The following is a 27,142-nucleotide window of genomic DNA, read 5'->3' on the forward strand; positions in this document are numbered from 1 at the left end:
AATCTCTCTTCTGATTTAGACAGAGTATCACATGATGCTCGGGTTAGCAAAGGGAAAAAGTGTACACTTTGCCTTCCTGATTCGACAGATACCCAAAGTGCCCGTATGCATTGCCTGTGCGTTCGGCATGTTCATGCATATGCATACTTGGTTGTATACAAAAAATAGCTGTTCATCTCAAGCATGTCAGGTGCGTATTTATAGATACCATTGCTGTAGCTTGGCCTTATCCTTCCTTTCCAGAGCTCCTTTATAATTGATGAGGTGCCAGGGGCTGAACAGGGCAATACCAAATGCACACTCTCACATACAACCAACCTTGGTAACCAGCTGCTTCATTCCAGGTTGACACCATGTTAGCACATACAAGCACACCAAGTCCGAAGCACTTCAACGCTCTAAGCTCATGTTTTGCTGCAGCTTTTTGCAAAGGTGAGCCTCCAGCAATGAATCATGATCCATGTAGTGTTATATTCTAAATGCTGTTTATATTGCTCTGACTTTCTGATTAGCAGCAACAGCTTTTAGTCAGAGTGAAATTAAACTGCTTCGAAATGTCAACTCAATGTTATGCTGCTGGATATTTTTAATGTATTTCTAACCTTCCGCTGAAATTTAATTAGTACTCGGACATGAAGCTTGCAGAAATGTTTTCTTTTTTTTTTTTTTTTTATTTACACAGATCTTTTATGAAATGGGAAGCAGGAAGAAAGTGGTGGAACAGCTACAGAAAAGAGAGCAAGGTAGATAAAGAGCGAAGAGGGCAAAATAGGAAAGCAGGAAAGATAGCTGAAAGCTACAGCGATGGAGAGAATGTCGAGAAAGGGCTGAAGGGAGGCAGTCTGATGGGAGGAGAGGGTGAGAGTGGTGAAATAGATTTTGATGTTCATTTCACTCTTGTGAGTCTGTACCTATTGAGAAGAGTACCAGTATGTGGCAGCCTATTGAGCTGTGAGTGATTTGAGTGGGTATTCTCTGCTGTGTGTATGTGGAATTGAAAGGCTTGAGCCAGCTGAGAAGTTGGAGAGAGAAAATTACTAACTTCAGTCTGTTCTTTTGGTTTCCTGCCAGTTTGAACTGTAGTTGACTCTGACGTGTTGCCGGCTCAGGGTTAAGACAAAGTTCACTGCTGTGAAAAATGAGTCAAGGTCTGAGGACATACAAATCAAAGGGCTTACATGGAATATGAAATCTGCTTTGATCACAAGTATAAATTGCCTGTGGTTTTTTTATTTTTATTTATTTTTTCATTTCATCTGCTTTATATGGATACTTCATCCAGTGCTTTAGTAGAAATGTCACAATTTTTAGGCATTGGAGAAATTACTTTTCTCTATTAAGACGTGTGTTTGTGCAGATTTCTCTCCAACTGATAATTATGAAATCTAATGCTTTAACATGACATGAACATAATATTTAACCTTTGAACTTAATAGGCCTCCTATCTATTTTTGAACATCATTATGCGTTGTGGCGTGATTTGTGGCTCATTTACTTAAATATCTGTGTAGTTTTTCATTGATGTTTCAGGATAGCAGGGAAGTTAGTGTCAGCTGTATAAAGATAAGGGAATGAGGTTAAGAAACAATGCAAATACAGGGAAGACGGTTCAATCAGGTGAATTACAAGGCATAACAACAAACCTGGAGAAGATACTCTTCTTTTTTGCTGCAATCTTTTTTTTTTTTTTTTTTTGCCTCATTACTCTTTGTACTTCTCTGTGCTATCTTCCTTTCCTTCCTTTGCTATAGCCTTATTTCTGTCTTTTCTTTCTGACTTTCCTGCCTTCCTTAGTTTAATCCCTCCTTCCCTTTATCTCTTTTCTAATTAACATGTTGTTGTATGGCTGTCCACTGAGAAAAGCTGGCAGCTTGTGTGTGTTTACAAGCTGCTCACTGAGAGTGGTATTGCCAGGCGGGCATTGAGCTTGTATTACAAAGCAAGTTAGACTTTGGGTTACTACTCTTCACTAGCACTGATGTTTGTGGAGAAAAATATCACAGTTCACAGTGGATCCAGCTTTGTGACTGCAAAGCCCAAGTTGAGATCAAACTTGGTAACCTCCCTCACTGTTTAGCTCTAAGCGCTTACACTTACTTTGGGTTAAGGGCTGTTGCCTCCAAAGCTCTGTTGTAAACACCACACAAACAGGAAAGTACTAATGTAAACAGGCATTTAGATATACCCTGAAAGATAGGTGTGAAAAAGACGAGTGGTAAAACAGCAATGAGCCAACAAAAGTAGAAGGGGAAAAATTATCAATCAAAACATTAATTACCCTCACTTTTCTGTACTTTAGTGTTGGTATAGGGATTTTTCAATAAAGCGTAGTAGATGACAAAATAATTCCTGATGTTCATACTCCACAGGTCTCTCTATTTTGTCGGTCAAGCCCACTCTTAAAGCCCAGATGTACTCAGCCAGTTAATTAGCACCACTATTAACATTCTCCAGCCATATCAAGTCTGTGTCAAAGCAGCGAATGGGAATGTAATTATGTCCAACCTTTGTGTCTCTGCTTCTCTCTCTTCTGCTGATGGATCATTGAATAGGTAACCACATAGAAAACACTCTTGACATAGTTGTTTCTCATGCACGCAGACGCACACATTTATACGGACTTCTACTCATGTCAAAGGTGGCTGAACAGTTAAGAATCGTTCTCTGTGGCTGCTGCTGAAAGAAGACAGCTTTTTTAAACACTGCAATAGAAGAAGTGCTTGGATTGGCATGAATTCCTCTTCAGTAGCAGACTGTGCAGCCTCTTCAACACTTAATTATCATTTATCATTAATTCAATGGTAAAGCAAAAAGATTAATAGTAGTTTCACCCAAACAAAATTACAGTTTATCAATTAGCATTTCAGTTTTGTTTCACGTGCTGACATTTTCCCGTGTACAAGTACCAAATCGTTGTGTTGTGATTGTTAATTTGTGTTCCAGCAGTCGAAAATCAATACAGCATCCAGCAACTAATCTCACAATGTGTTCCTGTATAGCTCAGTGGATGGATGGCTAGCACTACCCCTGCCAGGGCCAGAGTTTAATATCCCATCAGTGCCTCCCACAAATTTAAACTGCTGTACTCAAGAAGAGTGTTCACACATATGAAGGATAGTTGAAGACCTTTCATTATTCAATACTACAACTAAAGGTTGTAATCATAAGGGACATTTGAAGTTAATGTTTCCTTAATTTTAGAAATGGCTAATTAGAATCAAAATAATCCTTATTCACTAGGTCTTCCTTTCCACTGTTCCACTCTACACAAATGAGCATTACTTTGCATTAAAAGGATTTTTGGAAAATCATGGATGACTTCTAGGAGCAGATCCATTTTCTATCAATAGTAATACATGTAGCCTCCATATTTCTACGGAAAAAATAGTTGTCTCAATTGCTATAAGTTACAAACCCGCCTCTCTCTTGTTCTTTACATTGTTCTATCTATATCTTTTTTTTTTTTGACATCCCTTGCCTCTCGAACTTTCTGTGATTTATGGCTGTGTCTGTGCAGCTATAGAGGACACACCACTGCAGGTGAGCACCCCCCCACTCCACCCCTCCTTCATTCTCTGACTCCTTCCCTGCAGGCCTGTAGCCAATCATTGCACACCGTAGGTCTCTTGGGGCAAGTAGTGCTCCTGCACACCTTTTTCTTTTCCCCCTACCTCTACCGCCTCCCTTTCTTCCTCTCTCTGCAGAGAACAGTTTGCCTCACAACTGGGTCATTCTCTTCTCCTGCAGTAAATGCTAGCAGCCAGTCAGGCAGGTAAAGCTAAGGTAGGCAGGCTGCACTCCGTAGCTAGGCTCAGCTGCAGGCGAGACCTCTGGGACTGCAGGTGCATGAGTGTACTGACAAGGGGCTTGCTTTTGCTTGCACATGGTATGTGTATTTAGACCTGTCCCGAAGGCATGTGGACTGAGGTCGACAAGCTTGTATAAGAAACATATAACTGAGACATGTCCTGTGCATGTCAGTATGTACTCTTTGTTTGGAATCAACTGTTAACTTCATGGATTATATCTTGTGCAAACATCAGGTGCATCTGCTGGCACATGTTTGTTTATGTTTTTTTTTTTTTTTTTTTACACATTCTTATATTTCTCAGCTGTTCTCCTCCTACACACATGCTCTCTCTCTTACACACACGCTCGCTCTCTCACTCACATCTTCTTATGTAGCTGCGGTGGTGTCACTGTTTTGCGATTTAGGTTACTCTGATTTGCCTATTAAGCAGATGTTGGCATAAACATCTATGAAAGGGTCCCGGGGTCTACTTCTATGACATCCAGACTGATGTGTGCCGCAGGTATCAAAGCTGCTTCATAAACACAATGACAGGATAGCTGGAAAGCAAGAGAGAGTAAGAGAATGATTAAATGAGGTGGAGGGAGTAAGAGTCAGAGAGGAATGCTGGGATAGAAATGAAAAAGACGACAGAAGCACGTAATCGCAGAAAGAGGAATTAACATCTGTAATCTTGCACACCTCTCCTCAGTCCTCTCTTTTGCTCTTACCTTCTCTCCTCGCTCTTTCTTTTCCCATCCTCAAGACAGCCCTTAATAAGTGGATTTTTATCTCAGCTACACTGGTGCTCCCTAAGGATTATGGGATTTTTTTCCCCCTGCTGCACACAGAATGGTAATTGCTAATCTGCAGTTAGAGACACTCCTTGTTTTTAAGGAACAAGGCAGAAATGGTGGGAAAAACTCAGCTTGTTAAAGTGTTGATTGTGGCTTTGCGTGTGTGGTCTTGTATTTTATTTTAGCAACTCACTGCCATCACACCTCTCTAATATGTATGCAGTTTAAGAGTTCACACAAGGTCTCATCACTGTCTAGACTAAGACACATTATCAGGCATGTGTCAACTAAAGGTGAGCCCCCCCGTCTGTCTTTCCACTCCTTTTTCTCTAAATCCCATTTTCTCACAGTGGGATGAAAGGTGTGGCACCCAAGCATCAGCTTGTGTTCAACCACAAATTGTGTTTGTGGTCACACAAACTGATGCTGTTTCCACCCTAATCCCACCAAACTTGACTTACTTCATACCTCTTTTCTCTTCTTCCTGATGAATAATAAATAGCCGCTTTCTGTTGTGCCAAGTATGATGCCATGGGGATCATTTGACCCCCACATTTGATCATCATCATCATCACCATCATTTCCTGCCAATTAATATAAAGGGAGGGAGACAATGCAGCACTTCAGTCATTTTTTTCCCCAAGAAAGCAATAGAGCAAAGCCCCCTCAACTGGGAATCACTAACCCACAAAGACACACACACACACACACACACACACACACACACACACACACACACACTTAACACAATATTTAGGACACCTTTTGAGCACTTGCCTTTTAAACTTAAAAATCCTACACATCCTCTCTTTTCTTCGATCTCTCTCTCAGGTCTGTCACTGGACTTGTGGGTTTGTTAGAGTAGTTAACCTAACACACTTTCCTATTTTGGCTTGTATGGTATGGAGTTCTTATATCATTCAAAACTATAGTAAAATAAATAAAGACAATATGTGCAGAGTCTTCAGGCTTGATATTAGAGAAGTTGTCAGATGAGTTCATGTTGGGTTTCTACAAGTTCTGAGGGAAAGATGATACAATGCTCGTGTGTACAGGGGATAAAAAAGTATTGGGAATACTATGTGTTCTTCTCAAATCTGTTGAAATATTGTCTGCCAGCATGACATCAGCCTGAACAACCAGCTGTCTAGTCACTGTACACTGCTGTAATAGTCAAAGATGGATTTAGGTTAGCCATAACAGCTGCACTGCAGCTCCACAAACTACAGCTATGTGTGCTGACAGAGGTGTGTGTGGTATGGTTAGGTTTGTATGTGTGAATGCATACTTTACTGTGCCCTTGAGTCAGTTGTACCTGCCTGAATCCCCTAAAAAGCCTGCACCATGGATATTTTTTATCCTTTTTTTTTCCATGTCCTTGATTCCAGACACTTGAGCATCCTGGGAAATTTGACTTCCAAGGACACTCTGATGTGCACACACTGCAACCCCAATTCCTTTATTCTCTGCCTGCTTTCATTGTTGACTAAAACTTAGCGTGGCATCTCGTCTACTACACTCCTCCCTGGAGATGGAAGCCTAGTTTTTGCTCTCCATATGTAATCAACTTCTCCCCTTTCATTAAAGCTAAGCCCTCAGCACATAGAGGGTGGTGAAAAAGCTTAGTCACCTAATGTGCTGAATATCAATCAGAGAAAGAGTTGGAATCCAGTCAGAGGATGCAGAGAGGAGGTAAAAGGTGAAGAGCACTTGGAGATGAAAATTAGAGTCAAGACTAGAGAAGATATACATGAATTATATAAACAAAAATTGGTTCTCAATGAGACAGCTTTCAGTCCCATTTTAAGATCCTCCCCATCTTTTTGTCTTCATCTCTGAGTAAATCTTTGTCTGTCTGTGTTTGGCTAACAAAGCCACGAGAGAGCCAGGAAGGCACGTGGCGGTGGCCGTTCCATCTGGTTTGGCTCTCCAGATCTCTCCTTGTTAGGCCATTACTGCCATTTAGTCTCAGCTGCCCGCTCCTACAACTGGCAAACCAACCAAACCACTGTCCTCCTCTCCTTCTGCTGCCACCACCATTGCTTGGCTTTGGGCCGCAGTAACAGCTTATCTGTCAGCTTCAAGTCCAGTCCAATAAGCCGCCACACAAAAGTTGCTGTCAGTCTCAGAAAAATAAAAACATGATTGTTAGCTGCTGTGGTTAGCCAGCTTGCAGCTTACCAATCGACCTTCAGTTAAGTTCAGATTTTTTATTCATGAGTCTCTCTCTTGGATGCCTTAGCATTTCTTTCCCACAGTCAGTCAATATATTTTTTCTCAACATGCCATGAACCATAGTCTTTTAAAGAAGCCATAATGCAACCTCTTCTTTCAGGCCTTTGTGTGCCATTAACGTTTGGTTTCTTTAAATCGTATTGCTGTGAGATGTTGTAGAACTATAGAAATAAAATTGACTTGACTTAAAGGTGGATGATGGTTTAGCATTATTTATTCTCACAACTACCTTGTGTTGTGATACAATGCCCTACAGTTTAGGCTTTCATTCCCTGGCGGTTTAGCACACTACGGATGTAGCTGAGCTGTGTGTGTGTTAGAATGTGTTGGCAGGCGCCCTGATCCACACAGTGTGGGCTACAGACTTGGCTGACGAAGACACACCAAGGGAGACACGTTCCGAAATAGAAACATCAGTCCCGCACACTTCCATCCAGACGGAGGGAGAATTAGGAAACCAGGAGGTAGCAGTAGGTGCCACAACGTGGAGAAAGAGCTTTTGCCCCCTGGTTTTGCATCAGTCCCTACATGATTGCATGATCTGCTTTTGAGGCTCTCCAAATGTTAAATATTCTTCAAGTGAGCTGATATTACACTTTGCGTTGCCTCATTTGCCCCTCCCTGTGTTAATGCCACTTCGCAGTCGAGATTTCTGATTCCACATTCCAGCCTTGCTGGAGATCATTGGGCCGGCGAGCAGCTGCTGGATAAGCTCCTTGTTTCTGATTTGCACACAGGACTACCATATCTACCAGTGGCTGAATAATGAGCTTGTGATGCCGATTTGGGAACAGCGTAGTTTTTGAGGGTGGGGGTAGTGCATGTTGGATGATATGCAAAATTAACAAAATGAAAGAATGAAGAGGAGGAATGGAGGGCTCCTTCTCATCTCTTAGGAAAACATTATTTATCCTTCATTTGTCCCAGAAGAATGCCAGCAAAAGTGCTAGAGCTCTCAAGAACTCATACTCATTAAAAGATTAGCCCTTCCTTTTGCTTATGAATATATTAGATTATATTGAAATATATTCTCTATCCTTCCTTCTTTTATATGTTTTTATTTCCTTTTCTTCATTGATCATTAACTCCAATGCTCCAGTTGACTTCTCCCAATTCAGGAACAAAATTACACAATTCTTCCCATAATTGATCATTATTTTTAGTCTTCTCAATATGCTCAAAGTACAGTTTTCTAAAACTGAAAGCCTCTAACAAAAAGGTGTTTTATCAAAATTCACAGTTAACGTGTGAAGCTACATATTAAAAGCTCCCAATACATTTCTCACCTTTCCTAAGTGGATGGTGTTAGAGAATGATTTAGTCAGAAGGCTGCAGATCAGCAGATTTGTTAACACCCCTGTAGATAAAAGTAGCTCAACATAGACTGAACTGAACTGTTTATACCTTTGTAACATTATCAAATAAGTGGAATATAACCATAGGAACAGTTATAGTCGAAGATCCTACTCCCATTAAGCATTAAGCATTTTGTATTTTGGGCAGAAAAAAAGCATGTTTCCATCACTGTAACTCTTTCTGTTTAAGAAAATCACCACTCAGACATCGCCCACGTAAACACACATGGATGTGTCCATGGACAGACACTGAAACACTTAGCTTCCTCATGTTAAATGGCCTCTAATTCTCTGTATCTGGGGATTATACATAATTGATTTATGGATGAGGAGTGAAATTACTCATCAGTTGAAAGAAACAGGCATTTTGTCTCCAGGCTGGAGCCTGCCAAACTATATTCTGAGTTAAGAGAGGAAATGTACTCGTGCTTACAGCCATCAATATAGCTTGTGTTAATTCAGTAAATATTGAATGTCCAAAACATTGTAACAAATGCTAAACCTAGTAATGACATTACTTAGAAATTACTCAGAAATTGTAATCATCCAAGGCGCTGGACTAATTAGATTGTCCTCAGGGGGCCAATGTAATCAACTGTTACTCGTGTCAAGCGGCTATACAATGCTGCATTTTAGGGTCAAGAGACTGTTTCTCGATAAATGGCTTTTGTCTCCTTCTTCTTGCTGGCAGGAAGTCCCTTGGCCAAGTAGACAGAATATATACTTTATGAACACTTAATTTCATTTTGTTTCTCAATTTGGTGTACTTCAGAAAATTTTTATCTAAATATATGAAATCGTCTCCAACTTGCCTCATACCAACAAACTGCAATATAATGTTTTCTGTCTCAGTTAGATATTTCCCCACGTAGCTGTAATAGTGCGTGTCTGTGCTCAGAAACCTGAGCCAGCACTGAACACTAACTCATCAAAAGCGATTTATTGTGTTGGCATACAGCAGGAAAATCATCTGTGTCTACATTACAATTGATATGACAGAGCCATTTCAGTCGAGTTTGATGTTTTCCCTGGTACCTCTAATAAATCCCTGCTTTGCTGAAAGTGGAGGCATCCCCTCCACACCCCCCGCCAGGTTTCCTGTACAGTGATAGCATATCTACACTGCTGCTGTTGCCAAGCTCTGTTGCTAGGCAACTATTTATCTACTATTATGGGATTGGTTGGGGCTCATTGGAAGTTAGCACGGACAATTTGGCCTTCTGTTTTATACACCATGTGATGTCATATTATGCATATTCAAGTTGCAAGTGAGAGCTCTCTGCTGCAGTGGAGATAAACAGCAGCTGTATATCAGCTGCCCCCTACAATATATTCATGCATATATATATATACTGTGACGACAAAAACCAAAAACAAAACATACAAGGCAACATGATAAATCATTCAGGTCTACACAGTACTCTCTCTTTGTTTCCAGCACTCGGGAGCAGTGACAGAGGTTTAGTTTGCTGTTGGCAGTGCAAAGGTATGGAGGCTGGTAAGGGTCAAGGGCAAAGCCAAGTGCTAATTGAAAGCTTTTCTATTTATACAGAAGTGACTTCTGCTGTATCTGTGGGCCTGTCCTCTCCAAACACATACACACACTCTCTCTCCATTCCTCTACCTGTCACTTTGAGATGGAGCAAAACGATCAATTTCAAAGGTGAATCTCTGACCTTCGTAGCCCATCCATTAAAAGTATTACTATTAAATCTAATCTAATACACGGGCACGCGCCATTTATATCATTAAAGTGGGCACATTTAGTGTCAACTCCAGCAGTGCTGGCTCACAGTTGGGCAGGGGAAGGAGAAGATTGATGCCCATCAGTGGAAAATTTGCATGCCAATAGAAGGCTGAATAGGCAGTGATGAAGTGAATGGTTAATGTCTTTGCAGGCTTCACAAAATCTCTTCTCTACCTCTATTGGAGTAGCAGGCACTAACTTTCTAAGACTTTCATATTATGACTTAAATTATTATTTATTGCGAGTTATTGCTTTCCATAGGTTCTCAGCTTTAAAAAGAAGCAAGCAAACATTGATTCATCAAGAGGGGTGATACATTACAGGGCTCCAAGAAAGACAAATTAAAGGGAAACCAAATTGAATAGCCTCAGTCTGGTGTTGGGCCACCATGTGCCAACAGAGCAGATTCAAGTCAGTGCATTGACTGGGATTGATTCTACGCATCTCTGCAACTCTACTGGCAGCACGGACAATATTCCCCCAAAACACAGTGCTATAGTTTTTTATAACTGTGGTGGACAGCACTGTGTAAAACCCAACATTTCAGTGACCCCTAGTGTCCTATGGATGGGGTTATTGCCATCTTGTTTCTCAACTTATTTTTAAGGTTTTCCTTTTATTTGTCTACCATCTGGAGTTGCAGAGAATGAGGTAGACCATAAATCTTAGCTTGTCTTGTGAAACCAGCTCATTGCATGTGACACTGATGTATTTGCTGGTATATTTACATAAGCTTACGTTTGCTTGGGGATATGGTGAATCCCATATACTAACTAAAGTGCTTTTACTGAAGATGAGCAGCCATAAAGACAATTGCGAAGATCTTGTGTGAGTGCACGTGTTTATGTGCATTGATGTGTGTGTTAAGGCCTCTGTCCGGGTGATGAATGACCCAGATGGCTGAGCAGAGGACAGTGTCTATAAACCACTCTGGTCATCCTTTCTCCTTTCTATCATACACCGTTGTTTCATCTTCACTAATTTTCTCCAGCTAAAACCATCTTCATTTTCTCGCTCCTGTGCCTCCCATCTCACGATTGTTTTCCACCATGTCATCCATTCCTCTTCCTTCACAAACGTCTTCTCTCTGTACTGCTTCGGGCCAAAGCTCTGGCAGCAAATAAATGAGTGCAATACTATTTTACGGGACAGTGACTTCAAAGTTTCCCTCTATTTGGAACAATTAACGAGGCAAAAACCTCTGGGGACAATTGCAAGGAGAGACAGGTTGGGGGAAGAGCAGGACAAGGACAGTGGCCATACTTGGTAAAAGGCACATTGGAAAAATAAAGTTTAAAACGTGCCTGAGCTGAGACTGTGATGGGGACACAATAATTAGAGGCACAAAGATGACATCATTGGGGGACATGATTAATTAATGAAGGGACAGAAGTATTGGACAAGGGAGAAACAGGTTTTTATGTAGAATGTGAGGCAGTAAATGGCGATAAATGTTGATAAATGTTAAGTAACATGCAGGCAGGGGGATGCTGCTGCATTTTGTGGGATTAATGAAACTTGTCAATTAATTGATTGGACAAATTATGAATTACTGAGTTAACAATGAAGAAATGAAGCAAGTATTACAAATGCTTTGGTGAGGAATGTCCTCAGTCAAATCAATCACCATGGCACACTGAAGCTCATGATAACTATTTTGTAGTGTTTTTCTTCCAAAAACAAAATGCTTTGCTGCAGTTCCGCCTGGCTTCTTGAGAAAAGCTGCTGATGGAAGCTGCTCGTAGGTACTGTGGCAATGAGATCCTTCGGCTACACTTACAGGAAGAAATCCAATTCCTTAAAAATGAAAACGAGATATATATACATATATACACTACGATTGTGTCACTCAGCACCTGTTAACCTTCAGCATTATGACTGTGACACTCCAATCACAATCAGCAGCCAGCACCCACACATTAGCTGCATAGACACAACATCAACACGCTCAACACCTCCCATTTTCCTGCCTTTATATCATGGTGTCTTGCCCTTGTTTGTGCCACCTACCCCATACTGTGCCAGCTAACAACCTCCCTGCAACCATACGCACGCACGCACGCGCACACACACACACACACACACACACACACACACACACACACACACACACACACACACACACAAAGCCCCCTCAAAACCAGCTGAGATAAAAAGGCTGCAGATCACACAACTGCTAAACTTTGATCAATCTGGCAACAAGTGTAAATAGGATCATTAATAGGGATTTAGCAGGGGTCTGCCATCTGCGATTAGACGTACGCAAACACGTTCATATGGTTCTTTTCAGCCACGAGTATTTTAAATGGCTTTTTGCTGTGCACCCATATACACATGCAGATACGCGCACACAGACACAATTCATTTTTCTGTTTCCAGAGACAAGCTTTAGTATGCAAACACAGTACCAACAGGGCCTTTAATTGGGGTGTAATCTGAAAAGTGTAATTTGCCTGGAGTGGATAGGGAGATCTGACAGCAAGAGTAAAAAGAGGAGGGGCAGGAGGAGAGGATTACTGTTAGGAAAATGGGGGTTGGATGAAAGAATTGGGTAGAAGAGCATAGAAAAATAAGATGAGAGCATGATGGCAGGCCAAAGGAAGAGAGGAACAAAGATAAATGAGTCAGAGAACGACAGAGAAGGAGAGTGCTGGAAAACGGCGAACTTCAGATGTGTTCCCACTGTTATATCATGTGCCACTTTTGGCTTTCTCTATTCCCTGCCTTATTTCCTCATACACGGCTCTCCTCAGATTACAGCTATTTGCCACATTAGATCTGGCTCTAAACAAGTCTCAGTCCAATTCAAATCCATAAATCAGTGACTATTCCCTTCCTAAACTCCTTAGATTTTTATTGCCAAAGCCCGATTAAATTGCTTTTGTAACCCACAAAACCCAGTGCTGCTGTGGCTTTCCAGCTGCAAGCCTCTTATCTATCAAAACGGACTAATGAGTTTGAAGTGGACCACCACCAAAGCCAACACAGAGAGAGAGAAATTCTGACCATAGCATGTTTAATACTAAAATAACCCAAAAAACAAGAACCATGTAGATAAAATAGTCGGACATCTGTGATCTCTCAGCAGGGACAAATAAGGATTGTCATTCCAAAAAGTCTGGCTTCGACTCTTTACTCCCTTCATATTGGCTTTCATTTTCTGTAGCTATATTTTTTTTTGTTGTAATTTAATTTGTTTGTACCTACCTCCACACTTCCACATAGCTAAAATGTAATAGAATGAAATTATTTTATATTGAATCATTCAATCATCAATTTACTCACCCATGACAATCACTCTTGACCGGAGACTTGAAAAGGCGGTGAACCAGGGACTCTTCTCTTTTATAATAACATTATTTTTATTCATTTACGTTGCCTTCCCTTCCCTGTGAGGATCATTGATGAAGAGCATGTGTTTATCCACCCAAGGTCATATAGTATTAGTCTATTGTTGAGCTTTCCTGACCTCAACCTTCACCTTAACCTTTTAAACCCTGACCCTCAACCTGTGACCCTCGTGTTGTGTATATACCATCATTGATGTCCAATGAGCAACCCCCCCACAAAAATAAAAAAGAACACACGTAGGGAAGTGCAGCTGTTGCTGTCTGTTATAATGGCTTGTGAGCTTGTTTTTATTTTTTATTTTATTAAATTTTTTGTCTACGTTTTATTTATCATACCTCTTACATACGTAGTAATCCATACATCTTTTCAGTAGTTCATTCCATAGAGGTAGGTATTTCAATTAATGATACAATAAGTAATATAACACGGACGATCCAGGGTCTATTTTCAACAATATAGCTCTGGTTTCTTATTTTATATGTAATCTTTTCCATGATATGCACTTCACTGATCCCCCCATGCCTGTATTTGAGGCCTCTGTATTTGGTGTCAATTGTGTATGATGAGTTTCAGTGCAGTAATTCTTAGTATTCTTGCTCAGTAATTATCTTGTTCATTTATGCAAGATGGACTAGAACCCAAAATATGTGTTTTTATTTTTACTTACCTCCCTATATTCATGCCTGTATTCTATCTTTTACTCTCCCTTCTTTGAAAACAAAAAGAGCCTGGCAGTCAGCATTTTGCTTTTTGGACGGCAACAAGAAGCCATAGCACACACACACAGCTTCTTATATACGTTGGCGTGATATTTCTGGGGCTTTGTTTTTGGAAAGGAAACTGGCAGCTTCAGTATCGTGAGGGCATATGAGAGATGAAGGCAAAGGGACTTCTCTTTCTCTCCCTTTCACTCCCCCCACCTCTTTTTACGATTTTGACATAGTTTTCAGTGAGACTTTGGACTTGCTATCACATCTTTACAATTCTCAGTGCTTATTTGCGTCACTTTTATTTAATTTCCCAATCTTCCTTAATACCGATCAAACAGTGCATCTCCTTTCCATCTCCAATCCATCTTTTTAAGTCCTCTTATTTTCATTCATCTGTTACTCCTCTACAACCCATTCTCTATGCTGTCGCCATCTCCCTCTGTGTGCAGCTTGATGTCCCTACCCTTCCTGTCCACGAACACACATGCTGTTCTTCTCTCAGTGCTGTGACAGTGTTTCTGGCAGGTTAGGTAACAGTGTGCAATGTGCCCTACCGAGCTGCAGTGAATAATTCAGTCAACAGGACTCATGGCTACACTCTTACGTCAACTGGAAGTGCAAGTTAGAAAATACTTTGTTCGTTCAAAGTGGAAAGTGAAGCATCAGTTCAGCAGTGTGTTTTGATAAGAGTCTGAGGCATTCCTGCAGATTGAGCTTTATTTGAAAAGAAAATTAACATAAAGCTAACATATAGCATATGTTCTTATTGTGCCATTTAGCCAAAGTAAGCAGCTGCTGTGCTCAATTTGGTTTTTTGCCAGTGTTCTAATCACAGTGTGCTGTTAGGTGCCATAATTTGATAATTTAGTGCACCTTGAATTTGTTGTCTTGTCTCAGTGCAGTGCTTCATTAAAGACTGCCAAACAGCAGGTTCTCAAATGTGCTATTTTAAGCAGGTTTAGGGTTCAAAATGCTCAGTCAGACCTCTTTTTTTCCACCAGTAACAGAGGTGGGAGATATTGGTAAGAAAAGGAAGTTCAAGTAAATGAGATGAGTCAGTTGGACAGAGGAAGGACAGCAGGAGCAGACCAGAGGGAGAATAAGACTAAATGGGAAATGAAGGTGAATTATAGGGACTGAATGTAAGTAACAGTCATAATCGCATAGCTGAAATAAGGAGGTGGGTGATGAGTAAGGGGGAAATAAGGGACATGTCAGGGAGGAAGGTGGATGCTTTGGACAAAGGAGTCCTGATGTGAATCATCAGTGAGACGTGGGTCACCATGGACACGGCAACTGACCCTACACTGATGTCCAATCTATTGATCCTATTAAAGCTGCACCTTAGTGTTTCTGTTCCTCTCTTTCTGTGGTTGCTTTTCTGTCTGACTGTATTAATCTTAATGACATCAATAACTCTGCATCTCTTTTCCGCTGTGGCGTCTGTCCGTATCCATCAGCTTCTGTCCAGCTGCCCGGCTCTCCATACACATCTGTCTTTTGATTTGAAGATCTTTTGTCCGTATTAAAAATTAAATACACAGGTCGGAAATATCAACCTGATTTTTAACAGTAAATGCTAAAATATTAGGCTAAACATAACTCTTATTACAACCACATTCCATTTTCAAACTAATTACAGTCCGTCTATCTTGATATCGCTCCTAGTCATATTTTTCATTTCCTATGTATGATGTCAATCAGAAAAAATCTGTGAAATATTTGACTTTTCCTAATGGGCCCTTTGTAGAAATCAGTTAAAGCCATCATGAACTGAATAGAAGTTTAGCTATACTATGCATTATAGATATGTCTGTCTGTAGGAGGGAAAAGTGCTATCTGATTACTTAACATTGAGTCCATTTGCAATTACCCCCCTTTGTGCTCATACATAAGGTTATCAGAAAAAAACCCACACACACTTACATACACACACTGGCATCCTCATTTAAGGCCATTAAAGTTATTTCTGTAGCAAATATCCTCTGTGGCCAATCTTTATCATTTTATCTGGTGACTTGATTAAACGTTGATGTAATGGTCTTCAAACAGTGAGCTCATGTTTATTTCCAATTAGTATGATGTATACAGACCACAACTAACATACTGCTGTCGTAGTCTTCTTTCATTTCTCCCACCTTATATCTATCTGACTCCTCCTTTCTGTCACTTAAACAGTATGTTTGGATGGCATTTGTATGGTAACAGCAGGCTTTTAGTGTTACTGCGGAGGAGCATTTTATTAGCCACGGTCGTAGCTGCCCTGTATTACTTATTAATGTGGATGTTCGCTGTCCTTAACCTGCTTGAGCAGTTTTTTTTTTTTTTCCCCCCCCTCAATTCCCAGTTTCCTGGGTCAAAGTAATGTAAAAGGATTTGGCTGTATTGCGCTCATACATTTTTAAGACATTGTGGCTTCTAGTTCTAGTTTAGCCCCTGTAGTAGTTTTCCAGTAATTTAAATAGTTGAATTAGCTCAACTATGTAAACTGTGTCAAGTATGGAGTCTGGCATTGCACCCAGGGAGCCCCAAGCTATCAGTCTGCCATACATTCACCTTGACATATCCCATCATTTAGAATCAGACAGACTCAAAGCTCTATTTGCAGGCAAAGAGGGGTGGCAATTTTATGCATTTCGGATCCGAAACTTGAACAAGCTCCTTTCCTCTCCATGCTGGCTTTCAATAAATTCAGATGATTTCCCGTGTCATTAAATGCTGAATTTGACTTGCAAATGGCCTCCTTGTGCTTTCTATGAAGATGAGATGAATGCACAGTCGACACACACACACACACACACACACACGCACTGGTGTATCCAGACATGCTGAGGCAGACAGCCAGTGCTCACGTAGCTCATGTTTAATTAAGCAGTTTGTCTGTGAGAGAGAGAGTGATGGCCGGAGTACGCTGTTACCCCTATGTGTGTTTTCTTCAATAAACTTTTCCTTTCACTGCTCAATATCCTGTGGCCCTATAGGGGGCAGTACATATTAGTGGCCTCTTTTGTGCTCTGCCAGCATGACCAAGGTAAACATCCTCTTGGATTATCTCTTTCATTCTTTATCTCGCTCTCTTCCTCCTTTCACCCCCCTTTCTTCACCCTCTCTCCCGCCTTCTCATCCTCTTTCACACTCATTCCATCTTGATTCTGTCTCTTTTTTCCATCTCAGAGATGAAAGCCTCCCCACAGCTCCTTTCACTCTTCCTGAAGCAGCCCAAATGAGGTAGCTTATCTGATGAATTCCCCCTCTCCCCTTCAGACAGTGACACACACGCATACAGGCGTGAAGATACCTGTGTCTTCCTAACAAACATGTTCACAGCATTACCTTTAAAAAAAAAAAAAAAAAAAGTCAGTTTGGGACTCCTTTAGATGTCCATAGGCACCATGTAAACATATGCATAGGCGGATAATAAGCAAGACACACACACACACACACACATACAGTGTGCCTGGAGGCACGACAGGCCTGGTGGGAGTTTTGGGGGCCTGGCATCCTGGTATGAGGTGCCTGGTGTCGGGTTCCCAAGGGGGCAGACTGACTGTGATGTCAGGTTATTGGGCTCCACACAGCAATGCCTTTTGGTCTGCTCTGTAGGGGGCCATGGGGGGGTGCATGTGTGTGACGGGTTTTATTAAACAGTAATCCCAACAGCTGTTGTTCAATCAAACATCTCCCCTTCCCCCATTTCTCTTCCTACTTGCTTTCTTTTCTTTCTTCTTTTTAGATGCTTTTGTGTGTGTTTTTTGTTGTTGTTGGTGTTTTTGTTTCTTTATTTATTCTTCTTTGCCCAGCACTAGCCAACTGGAACAAAGAGAGACCCATTAGTACCGCCCTGTTTCCAAAACATTATGTTGACATACAACTATTCTTGTTAAGTAAGAATTATTTTTGTAAGAAATGTTTTTGTTCAACATTGCAAAGAAAATAGTACAGCCAAAAACAAAACAAAATATTGAAAAGCACAGTGCTGACTGGAGGCATGAGACGAATGAACTTTTTCACCATCAATTGGAGTTAGACCCTTGACCAAGTGCTTTAACATTAACACTGTTCATTTTTTTTTTCCTTTAAAAACGTTATTCAAATGGAAATACATAATCTCCCTATCATGGCTTCAGCCCTATGAATATGTATTTTTTTATTTTTCATTTTATTTTGAAATACACATTTAGTCATCAAAGTTCAATAAAGTGGCTTTGAAATGTGTCTGTGTTAAATATAATGTTCAGCAAGCCAGCAGCAATGTTTGGTCCTGGGATACAAATAGACAGTTGTGTGTTTCTTTGTATTTGTGTTCGTAATGCCTTAATGTAACATAAGAATTAATGATGCAGAGGGCAAAGGTTAAAAGTGCAGCTGCACAAGGCACCTGCACTCCACTAACACACATGCGAGCACACACAGCCCATCTACCTGCAGCTGGCTACTGATTGAGCTGTTCCACACCCAGGGGACTCCTCTCAGTGAGGGACACGTGTGTGTGTCTCACTAATTACCCCCTTAACACCAGCTTGCCAAGTGTGCACCCCTTCCTCTTTTTTCTGGTTCTTAATAAGAAGAAAGATACTGTAGTTTTTTTCACAGTTCACAAATGCTCATACATCAACCCCCCTCCCCCTCTTTACTTCCTCCACTTGGCTTCCCTCCCTCTTTCTCTCTCTCTCCCTGCTGCCTGTCTGTCACCCAGGATGTGCTGTCCCCCCCCATCTCTCTCCTCTAGGCCTCTGCTCTCTCCCTCGGGTACCATGTGGAGGAAAGTCCCATGCTTTGTCTCCCTGTCTGGACCTTGACACCAACCACAAGGAGGGAGAGCTTAATGATGGGTTCAGCAAATGTGCTTACTGCCCCAAATCCACCATGAGCGTGGGCAAATATGAACTAACACACATTCTCTCTCCCATCTCTCCCTTTCTTCGTCCTTTGTCCCTTTTTTTCCTCTGACATAAATGACAAAGGAGCAGTGTGTTCACCATATCATTAACATGTCTCCCACTGTACTTATCCTGTTGTGCGCATAATTAAAGATTATTTAATCTAATCAGGCATTTGAAGCACAATACTAAAACTAATAAACTCTCCAAATGGTCGGGGTAGAATTGCCAACTTGCCAAGTTTTCATTAACATCATGGTGGCATCACATTTTAGGAAGTAGTAATTCAATTTCAACTCCACCCTCAGCTAATATTTTTTCCTTTTTAGCCTCAGTGTGTAAGGTGAATATACAGTAGAAGCTTGAAATATAACTGAATAACATTATGAGGATTCCTAGCAATATCTTATTTTAGTTCTTCCAAAATATATTCCTTTTCTATCAAAGACTATTGAGCTCAACAAAAATAATGAACTTGCACATTTCAATTTAAATTGTATTTATTCAGTGTTTCATGTGTGCATCAATAAATGCTTGAAAGTTGAGGACATAGTACTGTCCTAAATAGGAATTCTGGGCAAGACTAAACCTCACACTTTGGGCGTGACAACACTGCACTGCAGCTGGCTTCACCTCAGGGTAACCTGCAGATTTGCATGTTCCAGCACTTCAAATTGTGTGACAGCCTTGACACTTTTGTTCTTCACTCATTACTCATTACTAAAAAAAAAAAAAAAAACACAAACAAACAACAACAAAAACCCAACTCAGAGTCAGTGAAAAGTTTAAATCAAGGAATCAAAAATGTAACATGGTGGTATGCAAAAAAATTGTCTGACTTTCTCTATTTATTTCCACACTCTCTGTGAAGTCGACATTTTGTTTTGAGCAGTAATGAGAAATGGGGTAAGGGCTCCGAGTGTTCTCGTCATGATGGTAAGGACAAGAGATTGACGTTGCCCTTTTTGCTTTTGTATTTGTATGGCTGTGTGAGTGGGGGTCAGTGGAGTTGCTCTTTGTGTAAGCGTGTGTATGTTTATTGTTTGACCTATCTGAAGACTTGTGAAAGAGCAGCATGTAAATAGTTGAAAAAAAAAAAGGCATTTGAGGATTCACATCATCTTATGTGTCAGATTCTGTGCTCTTGTTTGCTGCATGTTTTTATTCTGTTTTCAATTTTTTTCCAATGTAGTTTTTAGAGGGAAGTTGCAATTCACTGACCTTGGTAGCTGTCCAGCATCCTTCTAATTTGATTTATTGACTGTATTGTTGAATGTTGAATCTCACTTTTCTTGTGTTTTTGGTGAAATTGCAGGCTGAACTGCAGGCAGCTTATTTTTCTGTCTCACTGTTGTGTTTCTGGCCGGTTGCTCTTTTTCTCTACAAGCAGTATAATGAGCACACTGACTTCTGTTAAACACACAAATGCTGCTGCATCAGCGAAACACACATGCACACACACATGGCTTGATTGGCCCCTGCCAATGTATCATCTCTCTTCAGCCTAATGAGCAATGCTGTACAACCGGTATAACAATCATATCTCCGTTTCTGCGTTTGTCTGTTTGCACTGGAAGCTCTGAGGCAAAGCTAATTCTGCAGTAAACTCTCTATGGCTTGATGAGCACTGTTTTACTTTAGTACTCCTCTGTAACACAACCCCAATGAAGCATGATATACATCTTAGGGCTTACTGGTATTTTTTGTTATTTGGCAACACTTACAGCAGGATGTTTTTCGTTTGTTGTCAAAATGAAGACAAAAAGTCAGTCTGACTATCCAGATTTCTATGGAAATTGGGGTGATTTTGTTGGACGGTATTTGTGTTTGGAAGAACAGTTTGCCATAATTCCTCTATTAATTGTGCAACTACTTGAGGGTTGTACCCCCAAGTGACCCCTTGGTGAGCTTATGATCTGTCAGCATATTCATGTATGTTTGACTGTGTATTCAGGAGCACAGCCAGATAACCAGTCAAAGACAGCCAATAAAATTGTTTAACATGACGATATATCTCTGGTGTGATCCTCTCCTGACGTCTGACCTTTAATTATGGTTCACAGATTAGTTCCTTACTTTCTGCTCCTGCCAGGCCTGCTACTTCAGTCAAGAGGGGGGAAATCTCAACAAGGTACATTTATACCAAGTGGATATCAATTTTAAGATGGTTGCAACCGTGTGAATTATCCATGGATTCATGAGTACAGTTTTACTTCAGTACTCTTTTGCAACACAACCACAAAGAAGTGTGATATATACATTTTAGGGCTCATTGATATTTGTTTGTAACCGTTATTCGGCATACTAGGCTGCCTGAGGACAATGTGGCAGGATATGGGTGGGGCGGTTAGACATACTGAAAACAGCTGTGATTTTCTTAATATGTTCTTTCACAAGTGAAGAATAAAAGTGGGTGGCACTTCAAACAAATGACGTAATCCAGACTTCAGGGAAAATTGGGCAGTTTTTACTGGTGAGACAGCAGCTGTGTTTCTCAGAGAGCATTTGGTACAGTTACTCAATATATTGTGCAACTACATGAACATTTTGTCCCCAAGTGAGCCTGAGTGAGGTTATGATCTGTCAGCAGATTCATGTGTTTGAGTGTGTTCTTAGAGCCAGATATACAGTGAAAGGCAGCGACTGGTTCTTCATCGAAGACGTAACTGCAGTGTGATACCCTCCTGACATGTGACCTTTAATTGTGCTCCATAGATTAGTTCCTTACTTTCTACTCCAACCAGGTCTGCTACATCAGTCAAGAGGGAGAAACTCTCAACAAGGAACATTTAAACCAAGTGGGTTTCAGAGATAAGTGAGTATATATTAATAATTGTGTATGTACATTATATGAATTTCAGCAGACAGGTCATTGCCTTGTAGCAGACACATCTGGATATTTATTATCAGCACATTTCTAATGAGTCCATAAAGTAGTTTCCTGTCATTTACAGGGTTACATAAATTTATATGGACCAGTTAATAGAAGACTGAATATCACAGCAAGTAGTGACAAGAATCATTTTGCTGAATATGTTTATTCATCTCACTTGCTGCTTAATGATGACCTCAAACTGTGAGCCATGGTTTAGTTGACTTATTTAGTTGATTTATCGCCGTGTTAATACAGTATTTTGAGCATTAGTCTTTTGTTGGATCATAAAAACAGTGTTCAGGATGGCCTTCAAAACTGTAAAATGTTGGTATTTTTTCCGGTCTGCAGTCTGGTCTTCTTGTGTATTTTCCTTTGAAGCTGTCAGGCCCTCGCTCAGAACATTTTTGCCATTCATCTCACTCTTTCCATCAGCCACGACTCTTTTCCCTCTCCTCTCACCCCTCTAGTGGACATCTGTGTTCCATCATGCACAACACAAACAACTAAACACATACACACACTCTTTCTTTGTTCACATTGTGTATGTGCATTTGTGTGTGTGTGAATGTGAATACTATATAGAGACACACAAGCACAGTCTCTCTCATCTACGCCTCAGGGAGCATGTCACTTGGTTTGACCTGTGGAGTTTTGGCACCAGATGTCTCCAGCTGGCATTACTGGAGACATATGCTACATCTCCATCCGTGTGTGTATGTGGGCGCATACGTGTGTGTGTGTGTGTGTGTGTGCACGCGCACGCTTTGGCACTTTCAATAAGCCCCAGTGTTTGTTTTTGCCTTATTGCCTTTGTTTTTTCATTTCCAGTCTCCTTCTGATTGCTTTCCCTCCTTCTTTTCCCGTGGTGGTTGCTTTCTGCCATAACTCTTTCTATCACAGATTATTTTATAAATAAGCAATGTTTTTCTACATTTAAGTATCATCGTTGCTATTGTGGTCTTAAAGAAAATAGTTTGGCCCAACTCCCTGCTGCTCTGTTTCAACTTGTCCAGTAGCCACTCATATGAACACTTGGCTGTATCATGCAGATTCTATTTTCCCTCTATATATGGAGCTGCATGGGATATCCATTTGCAGGTACAGACAGACTCCCATTTCTCATGAGAAAATGAATGAGAGTTGGTCACACTGAGGTAGCCTCTTTGGTTTGTCATTCTCTTGTTCATCATTAATGAGGCTATTTATACTTCAACATGCACAAGAATATTCCTTTATTTTATAGTGTTGAATTATTCAACTGCTTGTTATGATGAATGTCCATGACGATGAGGCATAGTAACACATGTGCACAAACTTACGTATGCACACTCATGCAAACAAACACAGGAAAGATTCCCCTTTGTGATCTATTGGGACTCTTCTTCCGTTGTTTATCGCTGTGATGTGTTTGTATGTCTCCCCTGGTAGGCTGTGATGAATCATAGACTTGCCTGATCATGTACTGTTCTGGAGCAGCACCTTTTTAGCAAAGACAACACCCACTATTCCATTAAGATAACTGAGCAGGATGCATAGTCCTCTTTGCCTTTGTGTTGTGTAGCATTTTGAGTTTTGGTTTGAGGGAATGAGGGGTAGTTTGTTTATGGGTGTGACTCGTCATGGAGCATAGGAGCTCATCTCTGCCCTTTCACCTCTCTTTTGCTCAGCTGCATTTCTCTCGAGTCTGCACTCTCTCTTTCATACCAACTACAGACGAAAGTACCTCTCTTGACCCATTCTTGGTACTATTTTGCTCTCAATCATCCTTTTGCTAGCTGTCTACTTAGATTTTTCATGTTTGGTCTCCGACTCTTTCTTACTTGGTTTTTACTGTTGATATAATGCACACACTCGCCCTCTCCCTTCTCACTCTTCTTTGGTCTCTGTCTTGGCGGTTGTTTACAGTTAGTTACATCATGGTATCTTCCACCTTTCTACCCTGTATTAGAACCGATATGTCTGTTTTTGATGCTATGCTGGAAATAAATCTCAGAAAGTGAGGGGAAAAACAAAATTTCAAGCTTTTTTTTATTCACTTGTTCTAGCCAGGCACATAAACGGGACAAGAAAAGAGAATAACACAGTTTTTACATTAGTCTATTAGAAATGGGTATAAATTTGTGTTGGGATGTTTTGTGTGCCACTTTCTTGTTATGTGTGACAGGCAAGTAAGAGTGGGTGGTTGATTTGCAGACCTTGAGGCCCCACCATCGTCACACATCATGAGCATCTCTTAGCAGATGGAATTGCTTTACCTCCCACCTCTGCTGCTGGTGTTGCCAGTGAAGAAATAGACACACATTCAGCTCCACAAGCATGTATAGTGTAGGTGCTTGAGCTCACATAAAACCAGCTAAACTAAAAACTTCAAATTTTACTTCACATCCTTACACATAAACAGATCTTACATCAATCACTATTAATGAGTTTGGATAAAATGCTGCTCCCCAATAGCTTATAGATCATGACTACAAAATGGCATACTGTAACATCATTAATAATGTAATGCACACAGGGAGCAGCACATCACTGATGATAACCCCCAGCCCTTATTTATAATAAATAAGTGGAGAGACATCTGAATATTAATTTAGTTTTAATGATTAGAATCATCAGTCAAGTCAGTCAAACTAATAATAGAAGGTGTGTTTGTTCTCAAAACTGTATTTTTTTAAATTGTCAGGAGGGTTTTAACATGCCAAATCCTTTTTGGACATAAGATGAAGTTTTGATCTTTCTCAAAATATGTTTTTTTTTTTTTTTTTTTTTAGCTCAGTTATTGTGCTAGTTTCTTAAGCTTTAAGAGATCACATAACTTCAACATCCTTTGACAGACTTGGAATTAGATCCACCAATGCGATAGCTACTTCATTAAGCGGCTCTGAGATAAAGTTGAGGTTACACTGACGTTGTCCAGCCATTCTTTACCCATGGGGGTGTTTCCTATTCTTTGTTAAAGGTTGTGGTTCAGGCTTCTCTATATTTTTGAACAGTTTAAACAGCAAAGCTCTCTGGAGATCAATTAATAGTTTATAGAAGAGAGGAGAGAACAGTGGAATTGCCTGTCTTAGAGGTTCACGCTCTGATGCGCTGCCGACGTTCGCTTAATTAGACCAAAAATATCTAAAACGTTTTACTGCTAAAAACATTTTTGTTTGTGTTTTCAAGGTTCATAATGAGATTTTTTGTTTATATGAGGCTTCATAAGAGAATGTGTCTGAACATATGGTGTACCAAATCAGTTCTTCTATGATGAAGCGCCGTTTTTAAGTGTAAACACCTACTAAAAACTAAAATACCAACTAGACAATGTGTTGTATATTAAAATTGGGCCTGGCAACATTTGATGAGATTTCTAACTGATTAAGGAAGCAACAAGGTAAACATTGTTGTTGCTCTTAGAGTGATTTTCTTTCTTAGCAGGCCCTTCAAATAATAACCATAAAGTGTCAATAGCCATGTTAAAGAGGGTCCTCACATGGTGTGACACCAAGAATTGAAACCAAGGGTGCCATTTTGAGCTCAGTGAGGTTGGTCACTGCAGATGAGGACATGCAGCATACATGGGGGAAATATGTACTAATGTTGTAGAACCAATCTATCAGTGATTCAATGACAGTATCATTTGATGGCGAAGGTGCTGGATGTTTCTGTCCTGAGCCAGATCAGCACCAAGGACAGTGACCAGGGAAGTTCCTCCTGTCTGTGACATCGATCACAGCAGATGGCTCAGATTTTTAATAAACTGGACATGTCAACACTTGGTGGGTTTATTTAAGGGTCCAAGTATAAGTTCCGTTTAGTGTTTGCCAAAACCAATGAAAAGCTCCTAGTCCCTCTAGCTTCTAAAACCTAACTGAGCTTGCCACAATTATTTGTCCAGATAGTCTAAATGTATTCCAGCAGAGAATGCTTTTATTATTCCTCTTTGATTAACACTCTCTTTAATGTGTTCAATTTATTGCAGAGAGTGTTTTGCTGGTAGTGTAGCTCTGTTCTGCCGACAGCCATTAAATGCTTTAGCACTGCAGAGGTAGTGGCTGCTGTGGAGTAGCCTGGAGACTATAGCACTGAGACATGCGCACAAACACAAGTGATGATTGTTTGGCATTACCTGCAATCCAGATGGGAGCTGGGGACAACGTGAGCTGGGCAAGCTGATGGATTCGATAGCATAGTTATGAAAAGAGGAAGTTGGTAGGAAAACTGTAACAACATGTCACTGAGTAGAGGATGAAAGCAGAACTTTAGTAACTGTACAAGTAAAGAAAAGCTGATTTTCACCCTGTCTTACTTTAGTTTCTGTCTCCTTAAGTTTCCCTTTGCCTTCCCACCTTAAAAACAACAGAGCAATCTTATTATTATAACCCATTTTGTATTATTCCTGAGCTTTGTTTTATGTTCCTCTAGCAAAAAGCTTATTTCCAATTAATTATTTAAAATGAAGGGAATACAGCGCTGCTTGTCAATTTTCTTTTTTAGCTCTTAAAAAAAGTTATTCAAATATTATGCTGCCTGCTTAAACTTATCCATAATTTATACTATACTATACTTTTTTATATGACCCATACGCTACCAATCAGGGGTTTTTTTTTCTAGTTGCTTAGATTCATGTGATAAAAATCTGTATTTTTGAAACTAAAGCAAGCACCTTGTCCAGTTCATCCTAAACTGGCCGGTTCAGGTTTATGGATTGAAACTGTTATTTCACCATTTGAAACTGTGTGTTAACGTGCTTCTGCACTTGCTGATGGTAGACTGTAGTAGATTAATAATTTAACATCACATGCTTGCTCTGATGTCCACTACAGGAATTAACTTGTGTTTATATACTATATGTATATGTGTATATATATATATATGTCACATCATTTTTTTTAATTAGGCCATTGTGTTTACCAAATTTCCCCTGTGGATTATTAAAGTATATCTGATTCTGTTTCTGTATGGCCCTGCATATATTACATGTATACACAATTAATTATATCTGAGGCAAACACACTTGCACACAGAGCATCTCTAGAGGGGCGACATACACCTGTTTTCCCCTCATTAATTGTATGCAGAGTTCTATTCGTTAGCTCCACTGTCATCATCTTGACAGGGCCACATATGTGTCCAAAGATGGATCCAATGGAAAACTGTAGTCCCAGCATGCTTTGTCGACCTTACCATGTCAGACATCAGTCCAGTACCAATTGCTCACCTGCTGCTTCACCTGGAAGAAGGGTGGCACCCAGACCACGGGAAAGTTGTTTCTGCTGTGATGAATTACGTTTCCTTGTTTCCTCACTTCCCTGTTCTCATGTAAACACCCCCATCTCTCCTCAAACTTCATCTGTTTCTGGTGACGTAAGGTACTCTTGGCCACTTTGTGCTCTTTGTCTCAATTTCTCCCCAGC

The 27,142-nt window shown here is 40.4% G+C and overlaps 1 protein-coding gene across 3 annotated transcripts in view; it reads left to right on the forward strand.

Moving 5' to 3' along the window:
* plxna4 (plexin A4) overlaps positions 1-27,142 on the forward strand; it is a 206,585-nt gene that overhangs the window by 42,195 nt on the left and 137,248 nt on the right. The window contains exon 1 of one of the 3 annotated variants that reach the window (XM_029494739.1): positions 19,438-19,801. The exons of 1 other annotated variant lie outside the window; for it this stretch is intronic. In XM_029494739.1, coding sequence (XP_029350599.1) covers positions 19,760-19,801 — 42 coding nt within the window. In that variant the 5' untranslated portion in view covers positions 19,438-19,759. Of the gene's footprint in view, positions 1-19,437; positions 19,802-21,609; positions 21,681-27,142 lie in introns of those variants that run through there. One more of the 3 variants, XM_029494740.1, reaches the window with a different exon arrangement.

The sequence above is a fragment of the Echeneis naucrates genome, chromosome 23, assembly GCF_900963305.1.
Source record: "Echeneis naucrates chromosome 23, fEcheNa1.1, whole genome shotgun sequence".
NCBI classification, from domain to species: Eukaryota; Metazoa; Chordata; class Actinopteri; order Carangiformes; family Echeneidae; genus Echeneis; species Echeneis naucrates.